The 21,149-nt window shown below is 42.8% G+C and overlaps 1 protein-coding gene and 1 long non-coding RNA gene across 3 annotated transcripts in view; one reads left to right on the forward strand and one right to left on the reverse strand.

Annotated features, from left to right (window-relative positions):
* Window positions 1-118: 118 nt before the first annotated feature.
* LOC108401034 (uncharacterized) lies at window positions 119-13,314 on the reverse strand. The gene is made up of 3 exons (XR_001854055.3): window positions 12,684-13,314; window positions 6,950-7,049; window positions 119-2,475 (listed from the first exon to the last, which is right to left on the reverse strand). It is a non-coding gene; the product is annotated as an uncharacterized lncRNA (long non-coding RNA).
* A 138-nt stretch (window positions 13,315-13,452) lies between these two features.
* Window positions 13,453-21,149, forward strand: part of FEZ1 (fasciculation and elongation protein zeta 1) — a 38,662-nt gene continuing 30,965 nt past the window's right edge. The window contains exons 1-2 of one of the 2 annotated variants that reach the window (XM_073239545.1): window positions 13,453-13,612; window positions 18,781-19,136. In XM_073239545.1, coding sequence (XP_073095646.1) covers window positions 18,826-19,136 — 311 coding nt within the window. In that variant the 5' untranslated portion in view covers window positions 13,453-13,612; window positions 18,781-18,825. Of the gene's footprint in view, window positions 13,613-14,404; window positions 14,535-18,780; window positions 19,137-21,149 lie in introns of those variants that run through there. The other variant, XM_073239546.1, reaches the window with a different exon arrangement.

A 21,149-nucleotide genomic window follows, 5' to 3' on the forward strand; every position in this document is an offset into this window, starting at 1 on the left:
GAAGTGACTAAAAAATGGAATGAAATAGCAAGTAACAAAAGTACCAAAGTGCCACTGGAAGCAAATTACCCCTGGAAGAGAGCAGAGAAAAAAACGTAATAAGTTGAGCAGTGAGAAGTCTTTATTTAAGGCAAAAAGTACACACTTGCAGAAAGGAGGGTGTGGGCAGCCTCAGAGAAGAGGTGCACCCAGAAGCTTAGGATTCTGTCTTTTAAGGCTTTCAAAGGGGCAAAGGACAGAGGTGGCGGTGGCCTAGGCTTGACATGTGGTCTCATGATGTCCCTCTCCATCATGTCACCATCCAGTCAGTCCTCTAGATAATTCTGTAAGATAAACTTAACACAAGGAATTTATTGATCCTGTCCTTATCCAAAATAGTGGCTACCCTCAAGCACTGGGAACATATCAATGAAGACTGCCTGCCCTGCCTTAAGACAGTCAGTTGTTGGCTGATTACCAAAGAATTATGTTAGGAATCTTACTTCAAAACTCTTCTTTTAAAATGGAATCGTAGCCTTAAGATGGAGTGCCTCCTGTTTTATCAGACTGTTTATATCTCAGCATTTTTCATGAAAGGCAGGAAAAATTAATCATGATGGCTTGTCCCATATCCCTGCCCTAACTCAATATGAGGTATGTGACTGGTTTATTTCACTTAGCATAACGTCTGCAAGGTTAATCCATGTCACAGCATGTGTCAGATTTTCCATCCTTTTAAAGGCTTCATAATATTCCATTGTATATACACACCACAATTTGTTTATCAGTTCATCCGCTGATGGACACTTGGGTTGTTTCCACCTCTCGTCTATTGTGAATGATGCTGCTATGAACATGGGTGTGTCAGGATGGAAAAACCTTTCTTCTGCTCTCTTAAATTCAGTACCAAGGGGCCTGTGAATTAAACAACATAAGGCAGATTAACAGGAGCAAAGGCCCTTAATTTTTACTAATGTTCATGTGCAGGGGAGATCACAGCAAAAAAGTGATGCTCAAATAAGCATTTAGACTTGGGGGCTTAGATGCCCTTTTAAGAAAGGAAAGAGGTTTTGGGATTCGAGGGACAAAAATTGTGGGGAAGTGACTGGGAGATATATGTGGGAGCTAATGGAAAACCGAGGCTATTTTAGTAAGGTCTGTTTATGCAGACTCACCTTGGCATACGCACTGCGTCTTCAAAGATAAGAGTCTCTTTTTTTCTCATTACAGGGAAAAGAGCACTTGCCTCAAAGAAAAATTTATGCCCTGCTTTCAGGCACAGCAGATAACTTTGTTTTTGGGGAGAATTGCCATTTTTTTATTTGAAGCCAATAAAAGCAGAGAGAAAATTCACCAAGAAGAATCTGAACAAAGTACACTGTAGTTCAAAAATGATGTTCTACAACTATGTAAGACCACAAAAACTGTCTATTTTAAAAGAAATAAATAAATATTTTGGTTTCCAAACTGTGAATGATTTTTTCTTATTTTCTTTACTTTTGAATTTTATATTAGAACACATTTCTTTATATTTGAGGGAAAAAAATTCTTTTTTTTTAAAAATGACATGGTATGCCCTAGGATAATCAATTCAGGGAGGAGTACCATAAGGAGAAAAGCAGATTCTCAGACAAGATACCCAACCAAAGGAGAGAGCAGAACATGTTTTGCATTTTCCATTTTCCGAGCTAGACAAAGAGCCCAGATGTATTAGTACATCTACATATTAGCACGATCTACACAATGTGGTGTCTATTTGGACCCCACACTAGGCAAAACAATGGTCTTGAACTAGTGCCAGCCGCCTTTCTCCCTAGGTTTAGGTAGCAGAGAACTTGAGTGGAGGCAGCAGCGTTTGGTCTGAGGTCCAGCCTAGACACTGTTATCAAAGATGAACAAGATCGTCCTTCAACATCCCCTGGGCTGAGACCCGGTTAGCCACTTTTTTTTGCCGTGGGGTCATAATGGTCTCCCTTTCCCTTTTGGTAGATGGGCACTGCCTATGGGAACGCAGCAGCGCTTCTTAGTAACTATGGGAACCTTGTTGGCATGGCAACTGGGCAGCCACAATGAAAGGCAGCCCGGGGCGGGGGGGGATGGAAGTGGTGGGAGGTAGTCCTGTGGAAGGTGGGAGGGGGAAGCATCCTTCCTTCCTGCTGAAGAAAGATGCCTTAGCTCCCTGGAGGTCACAAGAAGAAGCCACTGATGAGTTCAAACCTCACTCCATAATCCAGTTCAGGAGGGGCAGGGCTAAGGCCAAAATGGGCCCCAGGACCTAGACCTATTGATGTGTTTCCGTTCTAAAGTGTGCCTCAGCAGGCCAGGGAAAGATAGGGGATGGGAGGCACAGAGTAAGACTTCTCGTAACATGTAAGCAAATTCTGACAGTAAGTTTTGATTGCAGGCAAAATACCACACACAGCTTTTGTTTGGCTCTGAGAGTCCAAGAACCTTTTGTTAAAGACGTCCAGGGATGAAGAAATCTCCAAGCAGCATCTAAAGCAAGAAAGAAATCTGTGCAATAAGTTTGAAGAAGGCTAAAAATGTAGTAAAAACAGAAACAAACAAGATCCACTAGGAAGAACTTCTGAAGAGGAAGGAGTGAACAGCAGGGCAGTTGGGAGGGCTCTGCAGTCTGGTTTCCAGGCTTACCTAGAGTCCCTGTCGTTCTTGCTTTCTCTGACGGTCAGGGTGTGACGGGCTATGCTGAGCTTTGGAGTCAGATGGCCCTGTGATAAGACCCCTACCCTGCACCTTTCTTGCCTGTGTGAGCATCAAACAAATTACTCTCTCTCTCAGAGTCCATTTCCTCTTCTTCCGAGATAGAGGATAATAATGCCTCTTTTATAGGGGCGTTGTGAAAATTAAACATGATAAAAAGTTTAATAAACAGTAATATTAGTTAGAGCTCCTTGCATGATAGGCACAAATAGTTGCTATCCCTGCTACTCTGCTTGCTCTTTAGAAATGGCTCTGTTTGGGTGGTTCTGCAGCATGCCCTGAGACCTGAGCAAGTTTTTTTTTATAAATGCACTGACTTTTTAAAAATATTGAGATATAATCACATGCCATAAAAGTCACCCTTTGAAAGTGTACAATTAAGTGGTTTTCAGTATCATCACAGAGTTGTGCAACCATCATATGATCCAACTTTAGTAAGAAAGTGAAGAAAAGACTTGCCCATTTGCAGTCATTTTCCATTGCCCCCTTCTCACATCCCCTGGCAACCACTAATCTTTCTTCCTCTATGGATTTATCTATTTTGGGCATTTCATATAAATGGAATCATGCAATTTGTGGCTTTCTGAGTCTGGCTTCTTTCATTTGGCATCATGTTTTCAAGGTTCATCCATGTTGTAGTGTGTATTGGTGCTCTGTTCTTTCTCGTGGCTGAATAAAATCCCACTGTATGCAGATATTGCAATTTATCTCTTCATCTGTTGATGAATATTCAGGTTGTTTCCATCTTTTTGGCTATTATGAGTAAAATTACTATAAACATTCACATACAAATTTTTGTGTGTATGTACCGACCAAGCTTCAGTTATGGTTTGTCAGGCCCCATGGCCTATCTATGATCAGATAAAGAAATGGTAAATATGAAAGAAAGACTGATGTCATTACTTCTTTTTAAATTTCCTCCTGACTATACCTTCCTTTTCTCTTATTCCCTTTCGTATTCTTACTCTCATCTCTCTCCACAGAGCAGTCTAGTCAACCTCATGCCAACATTCAGATAAGGTACTCTGAGATGCTTTTTCCCCCTCAATATAAGATATTCTTGAAATGTGGAAAGGGGAGAAGAAGAGAGGAACAATAATCCATAAGGCCAGACTTATCATTCAAGGACAATTTAGAAACATTTTTAATGTTTTTTATTGAGATAAGCTATTCAAAAGTCTACAACTCAATTAATAATTAATTCTCTCCCTCTATCACACACACACACACACACACACACACACACACACACACACACACACACACATCATTTAGGAATTGCGTATCTCTATCAAAATGAGGATAGATGTAGGCTTGCCAGATAAAATATGGAGATACAGAATGCCTAGTTAAATCTGAACTTCAGCTAAACAACGAATAATTTTTTTAAAGCATGTCACAAATGTTGCATAGAATAGATGTATACTAAAAACTTTTTCATTGTTTATCTGAAATGCAAATTTAAAACTGGGTGTCCCATATCTTTGGTAAATCTGGCAACCTTAGGAGGGGAAGTGAAGAACATTCAATGGGTATATATCATTTTTATAATAGGATAGCAATTGAAGCTCTGTTAGAGGAAATCCCTGAACACAGCGGAATTTGGAGCACATGTGTAAAATACAATTTACTTGGCTCTCTCCTTAGGGTTTTTGCATAACAAAGTGTTACATTCTCTTGCTTTGTTGCAATATCTCTATGAAATATGTAAGAGTCTACAAATGGAGAAACAAGGGCAAAGATATCAAAAGACAATCCAAGATCCCTCCGTGAGTTTGGGGTCAATTTAAACAAAGTGTCATGATTGGTTTTGAAAGAAAATGTAGAGTTCAGATTCATTAAATTTAAGAGCAGAAAAAGATGTTATTCAAAGCTCTTTAAATTATAGATGAGAAAACTGAGGTTCAGAAAACCTAAGTAATTTTCCTTAAGTCAGAGAGCTAGCTAATGGTGAAGTTGACACCGAAATCCCAAACTCCTGACTCCTAGCTTAGGGAGCTTTTCCCAATTTCCCAACATCACATACCCTGCCCCTTCTTCTTCCTTTCATTTTCCTTCCTTGTAATTTGGTCTAGATAACCAATCAGCCATAATCATACAATTATGTGAAACACTAAACTGGGAATTCTTCCTAGATCTTGCTTGTAGTAGAGCGCTGGATTATTCAATATAGATCAAAATATTTTTCTGTTTTAAATGAAGTTTATAGAAGGCTTTAAGAATAATTTCTTTTCATTTCTCTTAGCTGAGTAAAGAGTTGCCATTATCAGATTGGGGGATAATCTTTTCTAATAGGTAAGGAGTGAGCTTCCTTTGATTTATATTTTTACATTTCATCCATGTCTAACCATTATACCTAATGAACACATTCTCCATCTGAAAAAAAAGAATCTGGGTTTCTTTGAATATGCAAGTCTACAAAACCAGCCTATTTTGAACGATCATCAATTACCAAATCTCTCAAAGCTTCTAATTTTATACTGATTCTGTGTCTAACTGCTTTGTGTGTTTCTAAGATAGGAGTTACTACTTGGCTTCATCAACGTCTTTTCACACGCTCCAATGATCTGGTCAATATCCAACAATGAAATTTTCCTTTCATAGCTCTCCAAAAACCAGCTGCAATGCCATGCCCTGTCAAGATTCTTGCAGGATATCACTTGGTCTGTATATTCTTAAGGGAGCAATCTTGCCTATCACGAACCCAGCATATCTCTTCTACAGGGCTTGGTGTTCAATGTTAAGCTCTCACCTGGTAGGCAGTGACTAGGTGATATTGATGTATTTAAATCCTGACTGTGATGACTTTATGAAAGAGACTATGAAAATGAGACACTGAGGGAAATGTGGGTTCTCTGCTCATCATTTTCACAGGGTTGAAAATACTCACTATTCAGAGCTGAGGTCTTAAAGAGGACAGCTGTGGCCTAGAGCAGCATTTGCAGTGCATGCTGGGCTCTGGCTGTTGGCTGGTGAAGTGATTTTATATGGTTAGACTGGTGCAGTGAAGTGGTAGAGTGTTCATTGGCATTTTTGTTTCCTCAAGTTCATTTCTGAATACCAGGGCATCCTGAGGGTAGCAGAACAGATTACCTGAGATTGAGGGGAGTCGGAGTCAGTCCTCAGGGTTTTGTACAAATGCTGTGTCTGCCTGGCTTGGTGGTCTCATGAGAGCCAAAAATAAACCTAACAGTGAACTCACGAAATGGGTGAAGGAGGAAAAAAAATCAGTGAGATTGTTTGGTATCTTGATCTGGCATGATGGTTTACGTGAGTATGTGTAAATACATGCTGAAATTCACTGAGTTGTTATACTAAGATTTGTGAATTTTATTGTATATAACCTCAATATAATAAATACATTAATAAATAATTTAAAAATTAAGTTTCAGCTATTAAAAAAAAAAAAACTCCCGGAGCTGAACCTTCCTTTTAAATTTCCTCCTGACTATACCTTCCTTTTCTCTTATTCCCTTTCTAACTCTCACTCTCATCTCTCCCCATAGAGCAGTCTAGTCAACCTCATGCCAAGATTCAGATAAGGCACTCTGAGATGCTCTTTTTTCCACACACATCTCATGTGTGGCCTCCCTTTAGGATGCTGTCCAGGTAGTTCTATATCCTACTGAGAACAGGAGATAGCAATAAGCCTATCCTATCCCCATTCACCCAGGGCACATATGGATCTATGCTGATAAACCACAGAGGAGGGAACATAACAACCTTGCTTTACTGACCATCAAAAATCTAATATCTTCCCCCACAATGGGACCTTATTTTCCTTTTCCTATTAAAAATTTGTGGCTCTCCTTTCTTGAAATATCCAAATCTTTTCTTTGTAGACAAAAAAAAGTCATCACATTTACCCTGTGGCAACTTCCAGTATCTTAAGGGATCTTATTCCTTATTTGCCAACTAGTTTATCAGGTAGCAGAGGTGACCATTCTAGAATTTGTAATTGTTCTTGGGATTGATTTATTGTCAATTTTTATGATACTGCTTATTCTTTTTGAGAGTAATAAGGTCTTATTCTTGATATGTGTGCTTTGAGGTGGGGAGTAATTACCTACCGACTAGATAGCAATGAGTAGGTTTTGAATCTTGGAGAATATTCCATTTCCCTTGCGGAAACAAATCAGAGAGTTTAATCAACCCTGGAGATTGAGGATGAATTGAGCTTTGGTGTTGGGGAACTACCAGTGATGGAAAAAATGAAGTGGTTTTAAAATGTGAGCAGGTATGAGCTTACCTTTATTTGCTGGACTGTGATTGACATAGGTTTTCAATAAAGATTCAGCAGCTCATTTCCAGAATTTCATGAAAAATTGGCTTCTTCAAGAAGGATCTTTCTAAGGAAGATCAAATAGAAGGAGCACAATTTATATCATACTGTCACTGAATTACAATAACAAGCTATCCTTGAACACCATTTTGAAAAAAATGAAATGGGCAACTCTGTGAGGTCAAGTTTCTCATCATTGAGGTGTCTATGTAGAAATTGCATGTAACATTGCCTAGGAGGGATGCTGGTTTCTGAGTCAGATGGGTGGTTAGACTGGAAGACCTTGAAATGCTCTATATATTTCAAGATTCTTTGATTGTATCAAGCAAATTAGAGATTAAATTAAGTTCAGTACAGGAACTAAAATAAGGCACTGGAATGGTGTTAGTGTGATTGTAAGAGTGATTATTTATGCCTTATCCCTAACAACTGGGAGCCGTCCCTAAGACCCAGACTTAATTTTTCTTACTTAAAAGGCACATACATGGGTATCTCTTCACATACCCAAGCTTTGGCTCTGCTAGTTTCTTCTGTTGGAAATGCAGCCACATCCTAGCATAATGTTCACAACCCCCTTTAAAGACCTATGTCTAGGGTACTGGGTCTCAACTGGGGTAATTTTGGGACTCCCCCCATCATGGTCACTTAGTATCTCAAGACATTTTGGGTTGTTACAAATGGGAGGACGTTCCTGGCATCTTGTGGCCAGGGATGCTGCTAAATACCCTACAACATATAGGGCAGCCCCCAACAAAATCTCCCAGCCCAAAATAACAATACTTCTGGCTCGAGAGATCCTGTTGCACGTTAGGTGACCTTTTGGGAAGAATGCCTGCTCTTTTCCTCACAATTGCATAGAAATCATAAAGCTTTGCTTAAAACACTTTATATCTTACTTAAAGCACCTCGTATCTTCTTTAAAGCTTCTTCTGTAATTCTTTGAATTACAATAACAAGCTATCCTTGAACACCAATTTGAAAAAAATGGAGTTTTCACTTTGTCCACTGGGATTGTCATTTGTTTATAAGTGTTTTTAAGCCCTAGAAACTCTTGGTATGTATAAAAATAAAATTGGATCCGTCAGGCTGGGGAGATGGGGTGATGGATGGTATAGCTCTACCTATCAGCCCTGTGGAGGATTCTTGAAACTCCTAACAACAGGAAGACACAAGTAGGACTTATTGAGCTCTTATGATATCCTAGGTCCTGTACCAAAGCTTTACATAGATTGTACACAGGAGGTATTAATATATGTTAAATGTTGAATTAGTTTATTTAATTCTTCTAGGATTCTTAAGACTGCCTTAACAATGAGAAAAAGCAATTGTCAGGTCCAGAGTAATCCAGTATGATTGCATCTTAATTATATCTGTAGAGACCTTAATTCAAAATAAGGTCACATTCTGAAGTATGGGGTTGCTATGCTCTGAGCGTTTGTGTCCTTCCCAGATTCATAGGTTGAAAATCTAGTGCCGAATTTGATAATGTTATGAGGTAGATGCCTCTGAAAGACCTCACGAATGAGGATGAGCCTTCACGGATGGGATTAATGCCTTTATAAAAGTGGCCCAGGAGAGATCCTGACTCCCTTCCACTAGGTGAGGGCACAGTGAGAAAAGAGCAGTCTGCAACCTGGAAGAGCGTCTTCACCAGAACCGTAAGTGCTGCCACCATGATCTTGGACTTCCAGCCTCTGTAACCATGAGAAAGAAATTTCTGTTGTTTATAAGCCACCCAGTCTGTGGTACTGAGTTATAGCAGACCAATGGACTAAAACATGGGTGGATATGAATTTCTTGGGGACCCATGAGTATTCAACCCACTGCAGTCTGCCCTCCGGTCCCCCCCAAATCCATGTCCATCCCTTGTGCAAAATACATTAATTCCACCCCAACATCTCCAAGTCTTAACCTGTTCCCAACATTAAATCTACATCTCATCTAAATATCATCAACTCAAAATTTTCCAAATCTCATAATTTAAATCAGGTATAGGTGAGACTCTGGGGATGAACCATCCTGGGGCAAAATTCCTTTCCATCTGTGGACCTGGGAGACTGGTCTGCTTCCAAAATACCATGGTAGGACACACAGAGGAGAGACATTCCCACTCGGAATGGGAGAAAAATGGAAGGAGGAAGAATCATTGGTCTAAAGCAAGCTCAGAACACAGGAGGGCAGGATTCAAGAGACTTGAAGGCCTGAGAATGATCCTCTGTGGCTCACAGCTCCATCCTCTAGGCAGGTGAGGGCCCCGCCTCGCCGCCATTCCCCCTCTTTCTTGGAAGAAAACATGAGTTTGCAGCTGAGCACCTCTATCAGCTTGTTTCCCCACTGTGGAATTTCAGGAGTCTACAGTCTTCCTTCATTTCATCCCATCTCTGTCCCTTTCGGTTGTTAAAAAGAAAAACACACCCCCAACATGGGACATTCTGCTAGATCAAGTCACCAAACTGGGGCCTGCAGTTCAGCGGCTCCCAGGAGTGGAATTTTAAATCAATCAGTTTGGAATTTCCTGATCAGTAGTGAGGTGAGCAATATCAGGCGCTCTGCTCCTCTAGGGTTAGTGACGCAATGCCTACTCCTTTTGCTAACTTTTTGCCCCATCCTCTTGTCTATAAAAACTTTCCACTTCTTTACAGTTCTTCAGAGCATTTCTCTGCTTGCTAGGTGGGATGCTGTCTGATTCATGAATTGCTTAATAAAACCCATTGGATCTTCAAATTTACTTAGTTGAATTTTGTTTTCTAGCACAGTCCAGGCTGATAGTGTTTCTGTTGGTATAAAATTCTCAGAAACCTTATGTGCAACTTGATGCTTGGGAGTGAAGGGGGTCCAGACCATCCTTCCTCATTGCATTTTACCCTATACCAGGCCACATCTTCCATACTTTAAAAATCTCCTCAGCTAAACATCTAAGTTTATCACTTACAAGTTCAACTGCCAACCAATGGCAGAACACAGTTCCTCCAAGTTCTCTGCCACTTTATAACTAAATCAACTTTTGTCCAGTTCTAATAACACTTTGTCATTTCTATCTGAGACCTTACCAGAAGCACCTTTAACATTCACATTTCTAGCACCATCCTGTTTGTGACTATATATATTCCCAATAGTGATAGAAGCTATCTTAGTACTCCTCCATTTCTTTCTGAACCTTCACCAGGGTTACCTTTAACCCATATTTCTACCAACAGTCTCTTCAGGGCAATCTGGGCTCTTTCTGTCAGGTGCCACAAAAGCCTTCCAGCCTCTATCCATTACCCAGGTCCAAAGCCACTACTGGATTTTTAAGTATTTGCATAGCAGCCCCCCATTTCTCACTATCAAAATGTGTATTAGTGTCCTAGGGATGTTGTAACAAATGCCACAGGCTGGATGGCTTCAACTAGAGCAATTTACAGTCTTATAGTTCTGGAGGCTAGAAGTCTGAAATCAAAGTGTCAGCAGGGCCATTTTCCCTTGAAGGCTCTAAGGGAGAGTCCTTCCTTGCCTCTCCCTGTCTTCGGTGGTTCCCAGAAATCCTTGGTGACCCTTGGCTTGTAGCTGCATCACTCCAATCTCTGCCTCTATCATCACATAGCCTTCTTTCCTGTGTCTTTATGTGCCCTCTCTTCTTCTTATGAGGACATCAGTCATTGCATTTAGGGCCACCCTAATCCAGTATGACCTCATCTTAACTAAGCACATCTGCAGATCTCCTGGCACATTCTGAGGTTCTGGGGTGGTGGCGGGGAGGGGAGATATAAATTTGGCAGGAGACACTAGTCAACCCACTATAAGTTCTGAGAAGCAGAGTTTGGAAATCAGTGCCCCAAACCCTGAATCTCTTGAAGGCATACCTTCATTTTTGCCTCCCCAACTTCCATCACAGGTTATGGAATACAATTTAAAAAATTGCGTGAAACTGAAGGAACAAAACAGCAACAGACTCACAAACTTCAAGAAGGGACTAGCAGTTACCAAAGGGGAGGAGTGGGGGAGGGCGGGTGGGAAGGGAGGGAGAAGGGGTTTGAGGGCTATTGTGATTAGTACACATGGTGTGTGCGTGGGATCATGGGGAAGACCATGTAGCACAGATCTGTGGCATCTTACTATATTGATGGATAGTGACTGCAATGGGGTATGGGGGGACTCAATAATATGGGTGAATGTAGCAACCACATTGTTTTTCATGTGAAACCCTCATAAGAGTATATATCAATGGTACCTTAATAAAAACAACTAAAATAAAATAAACTGTTGCCATTCCCAACAACAACAACAACAAAATACCAAAAAACATTGCCTGGAATTTGTGCACCTATGTTCACTGCAGCATTATTCACAATAGCCAAAAGGCAGAAACAACCCAAATGTCCATAGGCAAATGAATGGATAAACAGAGGTGGTATATCCATACAATGGAATATCATTAAGCCTTGAAAAAGAAATGGAATTCTGACACATTACAACATGAATACTCCTCAAAAGTAGTATGCTAAGTAAAATAAGCCAGACACAAAAGGACAAATACTACATGGTTCCACTTATATGAGATACTTACAATAATCAAATTCATAGAGACCGAAAGTAGAATGGTGTTTACCAGGCATTCATTATAGGGAAGGAGGAATGGTGAGTTATTGTTCAATTAGTGCAAGATTTCAGTTTGGGATGAGAAAAAAATTTTGCAGATGAATAATGGTAATGGCTGCAATAATAATGTGAATGTACTTAATGTACTGGATCACATACTTAAAATGGTTAAAATGATAACTTTATGTTATATACATTTTACTACAATGAAATGAAAGAAATGTTTTGCTGGAAGAATAACTTTGCTCACATTCAGAACATTCTCATCCCTGATGCCTAGATTATCAGTTCTCACCTTTGAGTTCCTTCAATTCTTCACAAAATTAGAGAAAAAACAATAGAATTCACTCACTGAATAGTTATTATATGCCAGGCACTATGCTGAGCATTCTGCAGGGATGATATTTTTTAGTCTACATAACAACCTTGTAGTAGACACTAGAATCCCCATTTTACAGGTGAGGTTCTGAGAGAGTAAGAACTTGCACAAGGTCGCCAGCTGATAAATGGAACAATGGGGTTTGAACTGGTGTTTTCTGCAGAGCCCAAACTATCACTTTGCTGTACTTCCTCAGAAATCCTGTGTTCCTCAACCTGTGAGTGCCATGCTTTGAAGAGGTGCACAGAAGGTGGTTTTTAGTACAGTGTCCCCAAGCTTATCCTAAGGAAGGTAATAGCCAAGAATTATATGGTGCCCTCGGTTGTGCCTGGAAGTACTTTACACATATTAACTAGTTTAATTCCACCATAGGCCTGAGTAGGTGCCACTATTTATCCTCATTTTAGAGAGGAGGAAATGAGGCACAAGGAGATTAACTTGCCTAAGTCACAGAACTGGGGAAGACCTTTTAACCACCAACTTTTCTTCCAGTCTCACAGGAAGAAACCCCCTGGTTAATGCCACGGCCGGGGCAAAGTGACGGACTCTTCCTCCCATCTCACAGGGGCCTTATTCCCTTGCTTCACCTTCTCTTGATTGAAATGTTTGTGAAACGAATGCATAACTGAGCAAAAGAAAGGCTCCCTGCTGCTTTCAGCTGAAGTTCTCGGCTTAGCCCAGAGCTACTTCACTATCACACTCCCAACCAGCTCCTCTAACTTCATCTCGAACTTGACACAGTACTTGGGGTTCTCCAAGCAGACATGCGCTTCTGGGTGCCTTCCATTCATACGTGCAGTTCTTGCACTTTTAGTTGCCTGCTTTCATGAATTATTATACTTTGTATTAACGGCCTCTAAAGCACAAGCTTATGCCTAGTGGGCAGATAAATGGATGCAAAATAAATTTTCATAAGGCCTCAGGGTCTTTCCTTACATCTCCTGGCGAATGACCTTCTGTAATGTCAAGCACTCCTGGGCCTGAAACCTAACTCAGCTTTATCAGCCCGGGCCCAGCTCCCGTTGTGCATCTCTGGGTGGTAAAAACGTTCATCATTATTGGCTTGAGGTCTGAGCGCGGTCTGGGGCGGCAGGCACCTCGCAGATTGTCCACTTTAGCCCCGTAGAGTAAATGAGGAATCCAGGAGGTCCAAGGGGGTCTTTGTGTCTGCGGGCATCCGCCGGCCCATCTACTCAGCCACCCGTCTGTTTTCAATCCAGAATCTAGTGTCAGGCCCTGTGAGGTATCCATATTGGGAGTTACTGCACGCACGCATCTTGTAGCTTCTGAATATTCATGAGGGAAGAAGAAAGGCCAGTGTTCAAGGGGGGAGAAATAGTAATTCATAAATATTAATAAAGGCAGGCCCCATGCTCCACGGAAGGCGGTGAATGTTAACCAGTAGATGACGCCCGGGTCCCGCGCGTGCCACGGGCGGGTGCCCGAGCACGGGCGCGCCCCCGGGAGCGCGGGCGCGAGGGCGGGGAGGGCCGGAGGGCGGGTGGAGGAGCGAGCGGAGCCGGCGCCCGCGGAGCTGCTGGGGGGAGCGCTCGCTGGCTCGCCGCTGCCGCTGCCTCTGCGCTGCGCTCCGGCCGCGCCGCTCGCCGTGGCCCGTGGATGGGGGTGTCCCGCTGAGTCCCGTGAGCCGCCTCCTTCCGCCAGGACCCGCACAGGTGCCGTCGGGGGGGGCGACCTTAGTCCGGACAGACCCGCTGCCGTGGGCGGGGGCTGGAGGGGGTGGTGAGGGAGGCCCGGCCACTCGGGCTTCTCCGCCGGTAGGTCTGGGGGCGCCGCAGTCCCGCACCCCGGCCTGTCCCGTCCTGGAATCGGAAAGAAAGAGCCCAGAGGCCGTCGCCCTCCGGCCCAGCCCTTCGCGGGAGCGCAGCGGGGACGCAGTACTAGGGGGCCGGGAGATGTGGGATGATGGGCGCTCCAACCATCCTCAGAGCCTCGGACCCCCAGCCAGGCCGAGCGCGCGCGTGCGACCGCAGGCGGCGCGGTCGGGGGTCTGGGGAGCCTGGGAGCGCTGCCCGAGGGTGCTGGGCCAGTGGGTCGGTACCTCCTCCCAGGACCGTTATCTGGTCCGGTCAGCCTTAACAGCTCCAGAATCATCTGGGCCCCTAAAAACCTAACCCGAACCCCGCCCGCGCCCCTCCCTCGCGTGCCGGGCCTTTCCCCAGAACCGTGCATTCCTGCAATGTCAGAACGGCCGGCAGCTGCCGCAGACGCTGGGGGAACGATTGTTTCCCCATAGAACAGGTCGGAGAAAGGACGGTCGTGGCGGTGGTGCGGACGCGCTGCCCTCCTGTGGGTCCCCGGCCCCTGGGACTCGGCGGCGCGGGCCACAGCCCGGGGCGGGGGGTGTCATCACAGCCCTCTCTCCTCTCTGGCCTATCCCTTCCCTCCTCGCCGCCTGACAGCCCCTGGGCCGCTTCCCTCTCCGCTGTCCCGCTCCTGCTTGGCCCAAAGGGCCGTGGAGTATGTGGCGGCCTGCGCGGGATGAACCCAGCTTTCTGGGAGCGCCAGCCATTGTGCTGTTTGGAGGAGCCTTTCTTTACCCCAGCAGACGGGGGAGGAGGGAGATGTGAGATGAGGGTGAGTGAGCAGCAGGCGCGGGAAGAGGGGGAAGCAGGACGCAAAGGGGCTGCTGACTGTATAATGTACAGGCAATGAAAACACTGTCAACATGTGAAGCTGGCACAGTCTTATATACTGACTGGGTTTTCCTGAGTAGATTGGGAAAACTGAGGGTGGATCAGCGCAGGGTAGGTTTTAGGGATGGTGGAGGGGCATAGACCCAACTGATCTATGGGCCAAGTAACGGAAGAAGAGGGAGCTGGAGTGGGGTCTCCGTGGAGGTGGTGGAGGTGCAGAGGCCCTGCAGGGGGAAGCACGGTGAATTCTCTACTGCTCCCGCTCCAGTCTGCTCAGCTCAGCAAAGCGGGAATGGGAAATTTGTACCGCAGCCCCAGGCTGCAGCTAGTGCATCATTGTGCTGCCGGAGAGGCTTATGGGTTCCGTACTGGGTCTCTGTTAAGCACCCAGCCCTCTTTTCTTTTCCAAAATTACACCATCTATTGGGAGTCAGAATAAATGGAATAGATTCTAAGACATAATCAAACTATAATTCTGCACTCTGTTCTATGATAAAAAAAAGACAAGACAGCCCTTCTGTAGTTCCTTTTTTCTGCCATTCTTCATGTATTTTTAAAAAACCTATCTTGGAAGTATAGGGCAAAAGGATAAGCTATCAATGGTATTCACCCTCGCTTTCAGCGGGAGGAGGCCTCTGAGATGAGCTGTGAATGAAGACTGGGGCAAGCTTGTTGGGATGCAAGAGTAGGACATTTAAGTTGGGGGACAAAGGCACCCCACCAATAGGAAAAGGAAAAGAAAGTGAGCTAAAGGTAACAGGGAAAGGTGCCAGTTCAAGCCCAGAGAGCCCCTGGTAGGGGCCATGGTGGGGCCAGTCAGAATGCCTGGTTCTCATTTCTGCCACCGCCTGAGGTCTTTCCTCAAATACTGGGCTCAGTTTGGGTGCTGAGTGATTTCCAACTTCTAGTGCAGGCTTTCAGTTTTAGCTCTGTCACTAGGTGGTCTTTTATGCAGACCTTCTTGGCTCCTGGGTAGTGAGCTGATGGAAAGAAATCAGGCTATATTATGGATTGTTCCAATGATCATGTTTCTGAACTCTAGAGCTGTGATATCCAGTTCTTCTGCAATCTTCTAGACCAATCAGTTTTCTCTAGAGCCTGCCTCAGCAGAGGATGGGTGCTTTTTCAGCATAATCTTCGTGTTGCCGACACTTAGAACTCAGTCGTAGTCCTAGATTCTGGTGGATTGCCCTCTTGTTGCTGGTATAGTATAGATTGTGCTGGTTGCACAATAGTATAGATTGTACCATTTCAAACCAACACCTCCATTGTATCATCTACTTATTCCAACTCCCCCTTCTCTCCTAGAAAAGAGTATGAATTTAAAAGGAGTATAAATATCTGGAACATCATCTGGGTAGCTTTTATGTCTTTCTGAAATGGGACCAGTGATCCAAGAGGCCTTCCTTGATCAAATGAACTGAAAATTTTCTCTTCTTTTAGACAAAAAGATAATGAAGTTCATTCAGCAATCCTTCTCCCAGTTGCTAAGAACGCTGAAGCATTACACACAGGATATCCTGGCTGGGGAAGTTTTTCTTACTGTTGCAGCACTCTCTCCCCACATTTCCATGTAACTGAGTTATCCTCATTTTCCTGAAATCATTGACATTTATTAGACATTATGTATTCCAGACATTGTACTTAGCACTTCAAAGCACCACAAAAATAACCTTCAATGTCAGTACTACTTTAAGCGCCATTTTATAGGTGAGGAAACTGAGGCATAAAGAGGTTGATAATTTGCCCAAAGTCTCACAGCTAGAAAGTGATAGGACCAGGATGGGAACCTGGGGTCCAGGCTCTCAACCAACACTGAATCCTGCCTCAGTCAACACAATTCCATGGTCTGCAGAAACTTCTTTACTCTCTACTGCACTTTGTGATCTTTTCTAAATGCACTTTGGTCCTCAGGGATTCCTAATCTTTTTTGTGTTATGGGCCCTTTGGAAATGTAGAGAAAATTCTTGGATTCTTCTCCAAATACCTTTTTAAGTGCATAAGATAAAATATAGTTATATTCAAAGAGTCTTTAGGGGTCTGTAGACCCTAGGTGAAGAGCTCCTGACTGGCAATTAGTTGTGTATTGTTTTATAGCTGTGTTGTCCAATATGGCAGCCACCAGCCACATGTGGCTATTGGGCACTTGGACTGTGGCTAGTTCAAATGGAGAGGTGCTCTGAGTGTAAAATACACCCTGGATTTTGAAGACTTGATTTGAGCAGAGAATGTAAAATGTCTCATTAATCTTTTAAAATATGGATTACATTTTGAAATGGTAATGTTTTGGATATATTGGATTAAATAAAATATATAATTATAATTATAATTATTAATATGTTATTAAAATCAACTTCAAGGGTATTAACTCTATACCAACGCCTTCACTTTAATGAATGAGGAAGTCAGGCCCCCACAATGCTGTCATTCTTCCAGGCGCTGGCAGTCTGTTGGCTCTAAGGCCTTGTGTTCTTTTCAAGGTATCATACTGCTTTGATATCTTTTTGTATTCCAAGGTCCCATCATATTGCCTTTGCAAACTATAAAGGCTCAGAATATGTTTTGATGCAATGTGATAAGTAACTGACTTAATCCCGGTAAAATCCCAGTGAGCAATGACTGGATCATCGCCTGGCATGCCCTCTGCCTAGCTTATTTAGAGTTGTAGTTTTGTAGGTAGAGATGGTGAAAGGGACTTCTAGAGCAAAACCCATAGTTTCTGATGTCTGGTTCTCCACAGACAGTAGTTCCAATGTAAGCATCTATATGGATCAATAATCAGGCAGGAGAGAAAAGTCTGGTTGCTTTTCTGTGTTACAGAGAAGGAAGTTGAGTATGTAGAGATGGTATGATAGACAATAATGCTTTGCTGCCTGAATTGAAAATGAGAAACTGTTTGTGGGGGATGGAAGATCATTTTTCAATGAGCACACACTGATTGATTGCCTAGCACAGAGCAGTGTGTGCTGGGAGCCACATAGGGTGTCCAGAGGACGTCTGTGCCCTTGAGGAATTTAAATTAAAATTGGGGAAGGGCTTTCATGTACTCACAGATGGATAAATCACAGCTGAAGGTAGTATATGAAGATGGCCTGGAGCTATTGGGAAATGAAGGGCGGTCTGAATTGTAGCCTTCTGGGTGCAGCACCCAAGATTTCAGAGTCTGGCTTGGCAGTACGTGGGTAGTTGGATGTATCTTTTATAGGATAATAGATCATTTAATCCATTCCTCTAGTCCGGACATAGACTCTGTGCCTAGGAAAAACTTGGGTGCTTGTTTGAAAGTCTCTGTTAGTGTCCTAGAAGTCTATTATTTATCCATAAGGTAGGTAATGTCCAGGTTTGTGAGCCCTTATCCAAAGTCCTCGGGGTCAGGCATGTTTCAGAATTTAGATTATCTCAAGTTTTAGAAGGCAGGTATAGAGTGCAGATTCTTCATCTCATCCCCTGGGAGATGGGGAAAGAGTCTCTATAATGAAAAAAAATTAGTATTTCTGAAGCAAAGCACACTACATGGGATAAATTAAAACAAGCAACTTTATATTAATGTAGATTAGGTTTACTTGTCAAATGAGTTTAGGTCAGGTTGGATTTTGCCTTTAAATATATTAGGGAAAACTTCCAGTTTTCAGAGCACATGGGTAAGGATGTGGACCTATGGTTGTAAAAACAACAGAGAATATATGTTGAATAACGTTGATGTTTATTATTTGCTAGACACTGTTCTAAGCCCTTACCAGGGTCTATTCTTGTTTATTCCTTTAACCCTTATGACATCTCTGTGAGGGAGGTCTTGTTACCATTTCTGTCTTGAGGAGAATGAAAGGAAGCACAGACAGGTTAAGTAATTTGCTAAAATCACAGCTTGTAAGGGGCAAAACAGGATGCACACGTAGGCAGTCTGTTCCAGGGGCTGCATACTTAACCACTATGCTTTGTTTTTGGAGTGGGCAACTGGAAGCAGCTCTGTCTCCAAAGTTTACTCTAATTTACTCTATTTAGGTTAGTATTATTCACACTGGCAATGATGTTTGAACCCCTTAAGTGTATAATAGTGACAAAGTGCAGGAACGATGGATGCCAGTTTTGAGAGAGATTCAGACTAATGCAATATGTGATTACCATTCCTCAGCCGACTGGCACAAAAGCCCGGTCCAAACTCACATGACCTTGTTTGTTTCTTCCAGATCAACGACTCTTGAACGGTGCAGTTGTTCTGTTGCTAAGCAATAATGGAGGCCCCACTGGTGAGTTTGGATGAAGAGTTTGAGGACCTTCGGCCCTGCTGCTCAGAGGACCCGGAGGAGAAGCCACGGTGTTTCTATGGCTCATCTCCCCACCATCTAGAGGACCCCTCCCTCTCTGAGCTTGAGAATTTTTCCTCTGAAATAATCAGCTTCAAGTCCATGGAGGACCTCGTGAATGAATTCGATGAGAAGCTCAATGTCTGCTTTCGGAACTACAATGCCAAGACGGAAAACCTAGCTCCAGTGAAGAACCAGTTTCAGATCCAAGAGGAGGAGGAAACCCTGCAGGATGAGGAGTAAGAAGTCTTACTTGCCCCCTGTTGCTTCACACAAGCACCCTATAGTCTGGGGCTCCTGTCTTACCATGGTTTCCGCCTGTGGGTTCGCAGCATACTAGTTACATGTTTATGTCAGTGGGGCAGCGCTCTAGTTATTGCTGACATTGTTCTGTCTTGTCCCTTTCTGGTCACCTGTAGAGCTTTCTTAAATGGAAACCTTAAAGGAATGAAGGATTTTTAGGGAGGAGGTAAAATAAAATTTCAGGAGCATGTTACATTTGGAGTCTGTCTTCAGTTTTCTTTATATCAGCAGTAATCAACCCAGATATTAGAAATAAGGGACAGAAAAAAATTATACGATGGAGGAATCTATGTCTTCAGAACAATTTGCTTCAAGAAACACCAGAATTATGAACATCTCCAAATTGTTTACAAACCCCTCAGGACTGGAAAATGATCTACAAGTGTTAAGACATGTCCAGATAAGAAAGCGTACAAATTTCACTAAGAACCCAGGGAATTACCCTGTGCCAAACAAAAGCCATGAGCAGGTGAAGTGGCTTTTGAATATGCAGGTTCCCTGCGTCACTTCCTGGCCACTTCTGGGGTCTGAACAGTAGTCAAGAAAAGGGACTTGAGAAAAGTGCTATTTGAGGAGGGACTAGAAAGAGAAATTTATATGAATTAAAGAAGGGTGTTCGGGCACTTACTAAAAACAGGCATGAATTCCCTACGCAGATGAAATACACACCAGTCGTTCTTTAGGAATCACACAAGAAACTTCAAGTAGTTGGTAGTGGAAGTTTGGAACAACTGTGCTTTGGTTTCTCTTTTTACGGACTTGAGTGGGAAGATTTGCCCATAAATAACAGGGGTAAAAAGTATATCCGAAAGAACTGGACCTGGCTGTCTTTTGGAAATAGTTGTTTATTTGATGACTGGCTCTTTGAATACAATGGCTACATAGCTGTCTGTCTTTACTCACTATTATATCCCTATTGTCTAATACCGTGCTTGGTATGTAGTAAGTGATCAAGTAATATTTTCTGAGTGAAATATTGAATACTGCATGAATTCAACTAGTAATCATAGTTATAGTTAGCCTGTAGGTACATGTATGTATTTCCAGGTCCATACCATTTCCTTCTTTTCTTTTTAATTAATGCTAGCCTGAAGGCATGATCACAGAGAGAACATTTCACTCCGGCGGTGGCCAGTACTATAACCATGGGCTGAAGCATGGGCTGTGCATTTCAATTCAATTTTAAGTTTCAAACTGATTCTTTTTAGATTCTGAGCCTGCTGCAATTTGTTCAACTTCCTTACATCAAAAAAGAATGTCTCTGGGGCATTATTATACCAAGTATTTTTTTACTCTAGTTCATTGCACCAGGCAATGAACTGGAAATACGAAGACTATGAATTATAATGTTGATTCTCTTGCTAACTCTCTGTGTGACCTTGGGCTAGTCACTTAACTCTAGTGGACTGCGTGGGTCCTTACCTTTGAAACCTCCAGAGCGCAATCTTGATGAAGCGGGTCTAAGGACTTGCAAAGAACCTAATTTCTTATCTATCCCAGACTGTGCTCTGAAAATGACATTTTAAGATGCATCCAATTCCTTTTGCTTCCAACAAATCATTTCTCCCCATCTAAATCCCACCTCTGCCTCATTAAGGATGAAGGCCCAGTGAGTAGGTTTGTATTCTCTTTCAGCACATTAGCAGAGGCCACTCAATGTTAATTACCATCACAGGGGATTATTGGTCTTCTGATTTTTCTGACTTGCCTGCCTCATTGACTGATTCAGCTAAAAGACCGAAGGTTGAACAATTCCTTAGAGATGAAGTATTATTCGGGGATAGTGTAGAGGGAGGGTCTGGGAAGAGAGAAATTACCACTGCGTTTTCTAAGCTGTCAGTGTATTTAAAGCTTTACAGCCTGAAATAAAAATCAGAATTAAATTTCACATTTTGTTTTATAGACACCTTTCCAGATAGTTCAACTGTAAAATTATGAAGAGGTGAAAG

Source organism: Manis javanica, chromosome 6 (assembly GCF_040802235.1).
Source record: "Manis javanica isolate MJ-LG chromosome 6, MJ_LKY, whole genome shotgun sequence".
In the NCBI taxonomy this organism is placed as follows: Eukaryota; Metazoa; Chordata; class Mammalia; order Pholidota; family Manidae; genus Manis; species Manis javanica.